Source organism: Poecilia reticulata, chromosome 2, assembly GCF_904066995.2.
Source record: "Poecilia reticulata chromosome 2, P_reticulata-male-v2, whole genome shotgun sequence".
Classification (NCBI taxonomy): Eukaryota; Metazoa; Chordata; class Actinopteri; order Cyprinodontiformes; family Poeciliidae; genus Poecilia; species Poecilia reticulata.
The window spans coordinates 31,100,378-31,110,229 of record NC_088831.1 but is presented as its reverse complement, the minus strand read 5'-3'; the positions used below and the strand labels follow the sequence as shown (position 1 = coordinate 31,110,229).

Below are 9,852 nucleotides of genomic sequence, written 5' to 3'. Positions count from 1 at the left end.
TCGATTCCGTAATATTCACAAGCTTCGGAGGAAGCAAGGTTTCCCGAAAGTCAGCTGCGGCGGCCCCGGCGGACAGGACTGGCTCTAGACGGCTCGCCATTTTTGAACCTGGCCTTTGGGGACTAACACGCTTATTTATCGGTCACAAGGTTTTTTTTTTCTTTAACAGACAGGACAGCTCTCCATGATGATGGAAATGGAGGTGATGCATTCAACTCAGAAGGTAAATAAAATTACATTTAAAAAAAACTGATTCCTACTTGAGATAAACCTTCCCACCCAACTTCCTTTCTTATACAATCTACTAAACGGTTTCAAGAAATTATTTTGTCTTTCAATTAATTCTTCGAGACATGGTTGCTCACTATTTCTTAGTTATGATGTAGTAATGTATAAATATAAAACCCAATCGCTGTCAAAGTAAGTAATAGTTGAAAAAAAAGCTGCACTTTCAGTTCTGCGAATCATTCTCTTGTGACGTTTATTCCCCGACAGGAAATTAAAAAAAGACATATGGTCTTATTTTCGGGTGTTTTAAAAATATGGTCTTTCTATTTATCCTCCTCTTCGCTGAGGTGAAGCTTGGTAAATAGACAACCTGGACTTCGTGTGTTTGTTCATAATTATGCCCTCCTCCTCCTCCCCCTTCCTCCCCTTCAGGCATGTGATCCCTTATCTGATTCACACAAGCTTCTTCTAACCACAGTGAAGGTTTTTTTTCCCTTTTAAAGTATATGATCGCTTTGATATTCAGCTTTTTTTTTTTTTTTTTACTGATCTTTGTAACTCCAAAAAACCCACAAAAACACAGATATTGACATGTGTCTGTTGTAGAAGACGTTTCTTCCTTCGTATATGAGCTATTTCTGCTTTTAAATTGACTTTATTTAGGTTGATGAAATCATCAAAGGTTGCTTTTGAACTTGTGCTGAGTGATGACAGAAAGGTGGTGAGGGGCAGGTGAGCCACCTCTATAAATTTGCTGGCCTCCCTTATAGGCTCACAGATCTTTTAGGCAAACACTTACTTATGGAAGCCATATAGGAAGGAAATGGGCTAAATAATGAGCCCCAGATGGCATTGTCAACTTCCCGCATGTTGTATCTGGTTGGGTAAATGAAACTATGTTAAATACCTTTTATAAGTTTTGATCAGAACAACTTTGTATAAAATGTTTTGCACATCTTGAGAGGATTTTTTTTAATGCCCATTTGAAATTAAGCACTACCTGGCCTGCGCCACTGGTTTTGCTGAGGTGGGTAGCATTTACCCAACCTAAATAGGTCCAGTAGGAAGCGAAGTGAGCCCTGGCCCACTTTGGACCGATCCAGACTGAGGAAAAAAAATCTTGTTAAATATATAAATAATATTTTTGTCTTTTTAGGAAAGAAAGACACTAGTTTCAACTATTTGTAACATTTATTTACTTTCTAAACCAATATATAGACATGGGTCTGTTAGGTGTCGGAAATGAGCTTCTGTTTGTGATTGTCAGTTTCATTCAATGGACTTATGTAATATGCCGTTACTGGCTTTAATACCAACACAGGTTGAATAAAACCCATAATCCATGAAAAGGTTGACTGGGTATATTTTTCCGGATTTCCGAATAAATTAAATTTAGCTAATTTTAGTGACCTACTTTTTAAGGCCCACTGCCCACACCTACAGACGCGATGAACCTCCTGAAATTGTATAATGGCTTTCAGTCCTCGAGATTATCAGTAACTGGCCCTTTAAAAACTTTCTGGAGCCGCCCCTGCTCACTGAGTTTCATCACTGTGGGTCTAAGGGTGGATTGTTCATCGAGTTATGATGAAACAAGGTGTAATAAACCGTCAGCGTTCCAGACTGGAAATCTATGTCACAGAAGAATGTATTTTACATCTTCACCGTCAAAATGCTGCATCTGGCTCATGTGCTGTACGTAAGGAACACACGGTTAGAAATGTTTGACACGGCGGACTTGTATAATTGCACATTTATAGTAAAAGTGCGAAGCATTTCCACTGTGTAAGCGAGCTTTTTTGGTCATGCTGTTTGTCAGGGACTTGTATGACCTGTTTGATGTGCTTGAAAGGCGTGACTAACTGAACAGAACCCGGTGTTTTTTTTTCACGCTTGGAAAAACATCAACAACCACAACCGGGCCTTCAGATACCCCGCAGACACATTTCAGTGGACTTCCTAATTCTGGTAGATGCCATAATTTCTGGTTGTGCTCTCACCTTTCAGCCGGGCAGTCTGATTTATACAAGGCAGCCTTGGTAATGTGTAATCCGTTTAGCGGTCACGGTTCTGATGCAACACTGAGGCAAAGAGGGTTAGAGGGTTCCTATTTTGCAAGGCCAAAGTCAGAACGAGTGTGTCAACAGTGTCCAAAAATATATAGAGGTACTTATCTGTTGGTTTTCATTAATAAAGAAAGAAAGCTTTTGTCAAAAGACAAAAAAAAACAACACCCTCTTTACAGGGCATTGTTCTGCTTTAGTTCCCATTCGGTTTCCTTTTTCCTGCTCATATAACAGAATAATAAGTAGCTCAAGCTTTAAGTGGTTTCTTTTTTATAAGCAAAACAGAGGAACCAATCAGTCACATGCTCAGTGGTCTCCGTGCACGCCCCTATCTCGTGTTTATGCAACATCCTGAGGCTTGGTGAAACTGTTTCCTTCTGTAAATAAAGTCTAGTGAAAAAGCCAAGGAGAGATGCAGAATAATTTATCTTTCTCACTGTTGTTTAAAAAATGGCCAAATAACATTCGGCCCTGTAGGGAGAAATCTACAGGAAACAGTTTATCCTCATAGCTGTTGTCTTGCTGAGCCTCCTGTGGGCTGATGTGAATATAATCGTGGGGACAAGATTTGTCTGTGTAGCCACGGCAGGAGGGTGACGTTTCAAACATTTTACATTTACATGTACATAACAAGATCAAATCAGTTTTATTTAAAATAGAAGAAGCAAAAATTATTCTTACTGCTGCAAAAAAATGTATTACTATACTACTAATGCTACTTCTAACATATATTAATAATAGTTTTAGTACTTTATACTTAAACAACGCTTGTATTTAACAAGCCTGGAAACATTTCAAAGTATACTGGCCTTCATTCAGCCAGCTGACAGTTTGCAGCAACATATAGGGGGAGGGAAATGCAGTGTAAAACAGCAGACGCTAACTCCAGTCACGACATGTTTTTTGACATTGTAATAAAAGGACTATTCAATTTGGAGTTGAATATAGTCAAACTCAACATTAGTGTCTTTTTTTTCTTTTAAATTAAAGCACTCTACAAAATTTTGTGACATGGTCCTCTGGGTTTAAAATCCTTTTAATGAGATGAAGAGAAAGTGCAGGAGTGACCATGTTTTTTTCAGGCTGTATGAAAAAACTAGATGGGTAAGGCTGCCTCGCCTCTCCTCTACTTGTTGCTGAACATTTCCAAAAAAAACAAATTCACCCGTTTGGAAACTATTTCAACTGAGACGAGTGCAGACAGTTATGGTGTGAAAACTGAAGGAGCTCCACCCACTATTCCCATTAGGTTAACGCTACAAGTGGCAGGTCTGATAAGCAACCGACGGCCGGCTCTGTCGCAGCAGAAAGTAATGGTAGTTAGTTGCCCTGTTTTCTTTTAGGTCTGATCTGATGATTTGTTTTTGTCCAATAATGTTGAATGTTTTTATTCTTAGAAACATAATCCATAAAAAAACTCCTAGAAATCTAACTGAAAATGACCATATTGACCAATTTTAAGCATGAATGCATAATGTCTCTATTTTTTTTTTATTTTTGTTGAAGCCTATATTTCAGAAAGAAAATAACAAATACTACATTTATCAATATTATCACCAATAATCCATACATTATATTATATCTGTAAAGCAATTTGAACATGTAATATAGTCATGGTTGTCATTTTACTCATACCTTTAGCTGAAAACATTCATGGCGGGTTTCTGCATCCTTTTTTCTTCTTCTTTTTACCAGCGAACACATATAGCGGACCTTTATCACATTACCCTCAGCTTTTCTGTGGAACAAAAGGATTCACACCTTTGTATAATTAGATGGGTATACGAGGATCAGATACAGATTTCGTGGGTGTCTGGTGGCAGCAGTGGAAACAGAGAAGTACATTTATTATTCATTCGGCTTCTTCCCCTTGACACTCGTGCCAGCGCTATTGTCGGTGAGCTGATACACGGCGACAGGGTGTGGCAGGAGCAGCAGTCACGTATATCACACCAGGGACTCCCGGTTTTCTTCCACTCACTCCAGCCTGTGGTATCGCTGCAGGACTGCGGAGAGGCTCGCAGCACTCTGAGTTGATCTGTGTTTGTTTTCCCAGGACATGGACCTGATAGACATTCTGTGGAATCAGGACATCGATCTCGGCGCCAGGCGGGAGGTGTTCGACATCAACCACCGCCAGAAGGAGCATGAGCTGCGGAGGCAGCGCGAGCTTGAGGAGGAGAAGAAGCTGCACCTGATGCAGGAGCAGGAGAAGGCCCTGCTGGCGCAGCTGCAGCTGGATGAGGAAACGGGAGAGTACATACCCCGCCCGCCACCCAGCGCCCCCCTGCAGCCGACCATCACACCCCTGGCGGTTACTCAGGTACAAGAAAGACCCATCATCACTCATGCTAGGGCTGTGACACTCCCACCTCATCTGATAGGCTGTTCCTCTGCTGTAGCTTGGTAACCTCTTCTTCTAGCATAATTAGTGCCACATAGGTGGGTCTGTTAGTTCTGCATCGATGTAATGTGATCCACAGGCTTCTCTAAGGAGACCTCAACTGTTTTAAAGCAAAATCATCCTTAAATAGATGCTGTCCCACAATGAATTTAACAGCCTAATGTCCAACTTCTGTTGCAGAATGCCGGCTTCACACAGGACACATGTGACAGCATGTCGTTCGATGAGTGTTTGCAGCTCCTGGCGGAGACGTTTCCCGTAGAGCAAACTCCGGTAAGAACAGATTAATACGCAAGTCCAAAATTTCAGCCTGAAGCAGAACTTGTTGGTTCTAACACATTTTTCCGGTCTCACAGACTCCCCCAGTTTGCCTGGACGCGCCAGATGTTTCAGTACCCATGATGATGTCCCCAAAGCAGCCGGCTCTGTTGCCGGACACACTGTCCTCAGGTCAGCCGACTCCGCCACAGAGAATGTCTCCCGATCTGGAGGAGGCCTGGCTGGAGCTTTTGTCACTCCCTGAGCTGCAGGTATAATACATGAGCTATAGTACATGGGTTTGTAACACCGCAGGCCTGTGTTGTAGAACAAAAAAGTAAAGAATGCATGAGTAGCTGGAGCTTGGTATTAAAGGGAAAAATGCTTTTTTTTTGTTTGTGCTTGTGGATGGAGGTGGGGGTTATACAAGTCACGTGTTCACAGCTCATTCCACCATTCTCAGGTTTCATTGTTGGGACCTTTAAGCAGTGGAGATGGATATGCTTACATTGCAGTGTAGCTTAACTGATTTAATAGCTTTTGGCTTAAGCCTGTAGAACCAGATAGGGAGCGGCAGACATGAAGCTGTTGCTTACTGGTGGAAAGGTGAAGATTTGCGTACTGTACCTTTTTAGTAGCTGCACGTCTTATTTGCATGTCAAATGGGTGCAGCAGACTGGCTGTCGCAGCCACGACATGCCAATCAGTAGACTGAGCTAATATCTTTATCATACAGTCAATATAGCAACGTATTACTGGAAAGTTCAAATATTGCTGTAACTCATTAAATGAAGCACATTAAATAGATTAATTACACACAAACTTATGCTTTAAAGTCTTTATTTCTGTTAATTACAGCTATTAAAGCATGTTTCAGATAAGAATATTACATCAAAAATAATTTAAAAAACATTTTAATGCATAATGTGGGGTAAATTAAAAGTATGTTTTATACCTGTTATTTTTAAAAGGTAATTTTAATCTGACAAGCGAGCCTCATTGAAGGTATATTCTAATCTAATTTACGCAATGTGACATCACAATGTAACGTCACAGATCTGTTCAACTGCTGGTAACACTGATGTGACAAAAGTTAAACTGTATGAGATATATTTTTATAGTTCTTGAAGGTTTTACACATGAAGTGATGACATTTTGTCATTTACATGGTTCTATATATTCGGATGGCATGTGGTTAAAAACTAGCTTCACCAGTTGTTTCCTGTCAGACATAAGTGAAGCTGTGGAACCTGTCCAGGTCTCACTACCCAAAAATGGCTTTAGATAAGACAGTGTAAGCTGTAAACACTCTTGTGGTGACAAAAACAGAAATCAGGAAATGCATTACAGAACTACAAGCCAGGAAATTCCTCAAAGATATATTTGGATTCTTTGACTTTGACTACTACTACGGAAAAATGATACATGGTTGCAGAAAGATTTTAGTAATAAAACTCCAGAAAGTGTAGGATGCGTGTATATTCAGCCACTCCGAGTCATTTCTGTACTGACCCACATGTCTCTCCAAATACAGCTTCAAGTTTTTAAATGTTTGTCGCATAATGTTTTCTTTGCAAAAAAACAGTTCAAGTTCAATCAGATTGGATTTGGAACATCTATAGATTTTTAATTGGATTTAGGTCTGGAATTTGAGTGGGCCAGTTAACAGAAACATGAATCTAAACCACTATCGTAGCTCTGGAAACTCTTTTTCAGTCTAAAGTCTTTTGTAGCCTGTAACTATTTTTTTTTTTGTTGCCTTGTATTTAGCTCTATATTATAATTAGCTACAGTCAGCTTTCCTGACCCAAATTAAGGGTCCCTCCAGCATAATGCTGCCACCACCACACTTTACAGTGGGGATGGTCTGTTCAAGGCAAAACATTGCATAAATGTGTACATTTTTAGATGTAATCCTTGCATCTAAATTAGTAATATCTAACTTTAATTCCTGTCTTAAAAGTATTTTTCCTTAATTCGTCTGTCCTTTTTTTCCCTCCAGCAATGCCTGAACATGCAAATGGAAGACACGCTGCAGACTACAACATACCCTCTCCCAGCCAACGCTGAAGCACAGACTCCTAGCTACCCAAACTATCCCCCAGTCCAAGCTCCTATTTTTAACCCCCTAAACAGCATCAACGATGTCAAAACAAACAGTCTGAATGTTGGCCCCGCAGAGTTTATGAATACATTCGATGGCTCCGTTCCCAGCATTGCTCCGTCAAATGCTTTCATACAGATCAAAGTGGACACCCCTCAAGTAGACACAAGCTTCAGTGGAGAAGGTTTTGGTGGGGTGTTTTATCCTGCAGCTGAGCAGGATGAGTGCAGGAGTCAGCACAGCCAAGAAGAAAACGAAAGAATGTGTGACTCTCCAAACAAAGTCTCCATCACGCACTTGGAACTTTACAGCCTCTCCCCTGGAGATTCGTTCGACGGAAGCAAACTGAGTCTAACAGCAGAGCACCTAGACTTGGATTCGGGAGTCTCCACTGATGGAAGTCCAAATGACAGATCACCGGGCAGATCTGTGTACGAAAGCGGGTCCTTCGGTTACAGCGATTCAGAGATAGAAGACATGGACCAGAACCCCGGCAGTGCACAGTCTGACTATTCTGAGATGTTTTCCTTGAATTTTGAACCTGATCACCTCACGGTATCAAAACCAGTGTCAGAAATGACCGAGCAGCCGCAAGAGCATGAAAAGAAACCCAAGCCAGGCAACGCAGATCTGGCAGAGGACAGCGGCCATGACAGTGCTCCTTTCACCAAAGACAAACCTAAGAAACGCTCAGATGTGCGTCTCACCCGAGACGAGCAGAGGGCCAAGGCCCTTAACGTCCCCTTCACCGTCGACATGATAATCAACCTGCCCGTTGACGACTTCAACGAGCTCATGTCTAAGCACCAGCTGAACGAAGCCCAGCTGGTCCTCGTCCGCGACATCCGCCGCAGAGGCAAGAACAAGGTGGCGGCGCAGAACTGCCGCAAGCGCAAGATGGAGAACATCGTGGGCTTGGAGGGCGAACTGGACTCGCTGAAGGAGGAGCGGGATCGTCTGCTGGACGAGAAGAGCAAGAACGTGACGAGCCTGAAGGAAATGAAGCGGCAGCTGAACAGCTTGTACCTGGAGGTCTTCAGCATGCTGAGAGACGAGAAGGGAAATTCGTACTCTTCGTCGGACTACTCTCTGCAGCAGTCGACGGATGGCACAGTCTTCCTCGTCCCCCGCATTAAAAAGACTTTCAGGAGTGGAGAAAACCACTTGTCTCCCTTGTAACCTGGTACTGCATCATTATAGGATACTATGCAATAACTTTGTATTCACTCAGCTTTAAACTTTAGCAGCTTGACAGAACTGTTGTAGTGTCTGCTTACTCCTCTTGAACGTTGCAATGTTTTTTGATATTTTACTTTTATACTCTTACATCCTCACAGATTCCTTCACCAATAGTTTGTAAATATAAACATTACCTGCTTCTGAGATTAGGAATGTTACTGTACCTGTATATATATATATATATTGTGTGTGTACATATAAATATATAAATATATTTCTGTATGCTCTTGATGGTTTGAATCCTATTTCTTTTATAACTTTCCTCTGATTTGCTGCCCAGTTTTTTTTAAAATCCTGTCTTCTATGCTTTTAAATAAACTAAATATAAAATTGTACATCTTGTTTTCTGGTGATTTAGACACAACTTTGCTCTCTGTGGGCACAGGCTGAGACAAATGGATGCCAGATGCATCAAGAGTCTGATGAACTGTTGCATAACACACCACATGGTAAAAGTCAGTTCTGAACTTGGAAGCTTTACCAAACCTTTTACAAGAACCAGCAAGTAAGATAAATTTAGCAGAAAAGCAAGAGAACAACTTCGCCAATCTGTTTTCTTTTATCCGATCAAGCTTTTATCCAACGGTAACCTGACTCTTAATTCAGTTGCTCCTGCCTAAAAATCATACCCACCCCGCTCATTATGTTGCGCAACAAAGAGCACAACTGCTAGCCTGATGAGCGCATGCTCAGTGTGATTACGTGCGTGACAGCTCCATAATAGAGCAATAAGCTGGCAAAGTCAAAGGTGAAAGCCTATGCAATCAGTCTGACCCCTGATCGCACTTTAACACTCAGATACTACAGAACCTTTGATCACCAAGCCCAGCTTGTGCACATAAATTTATCTGGAAAAAAAAAAAAATCTGTTTTGTTGATGTAAGACTGAAGAGCATTACCTGCAAAAATGCACTGAGTGATTTGAGATGATGAACTCCAATTTGTTGAGAAACCACAAGCATAAATCCTCATAGGGTTTGACTGCAAACAGTGTCACAAACAAACAATCTAGAAACCAGCTAGAGTGTATAAGAATCGTTCAACCTTGCTGTTTGTTCAAAAAGGCAGAGCTAGGACTGAACATGGTGGACTATCAAACTGAGGAAGTAAGGTGGATGGAATTCCCTTACTTCTTACTGTCTGACATCAAATCAAATTTCCTGTTTTAGTTAGGATTTTCACATTTTTAAACTCGCTTTCTTAAATTTCAGAAGTTTAGCATGCCTTGGGAAATTCCAGATGATGATGTCATGACTTTGTAAGCTTCTGATAGGTTCATTTAGGATGGTTGAGTTTAATGAACTGTCAGTGCTTTCATTCATCTGTGAATGTATTCACATACTTTCTCGTGTGACATCACGGAAACTCGTGAGACATCAGTCAAGATACGAAGAAGAAGAAAGAAAGTGGATGGGTGAGATGCAGCTACACCCAGAATCATATTTCAGAAAGGTACACAAATGATCTACATCCACCTTAGAAAACGTGTCTCACGCTCTGCATTGCAAGTTCAGGCCCTGTTCCTAAACAGATATTTTACCTCTAAAAATGAA

At 41.1% G+C, this 9,852-nt stretch overlaps 1 protein-coding gene across 1 annotated transcript; it reads left to right on the top strand.

Moving 5' to 3' along the window:
• Window positions 1-8,634, top strand: nfe2l2a (nfe2 like bZIP transcription factor 2a). Its single transcript, XM_008398825.3, has 5 exons — window positions 1-223; window positions 4,351-4,617; window positions 4,879-4,971; window positions 5,055-5,228; window positions 6,959-8,634. The coding sequence occupies exons 1-5, from the start codon at window positions 185-187 to the stop codon at window positions 8,237-8,239; spliced, it is 1,854 nt and encodes a 617-aa protein (XP_008397047.2). The 5' UTR covers window positions 1-184; the 3' UTR covers window positions 8,240-8,634.
• The last annotated feature ends 1,218 nt before the right edge of the window (window positions 8,635-9,852 follow it).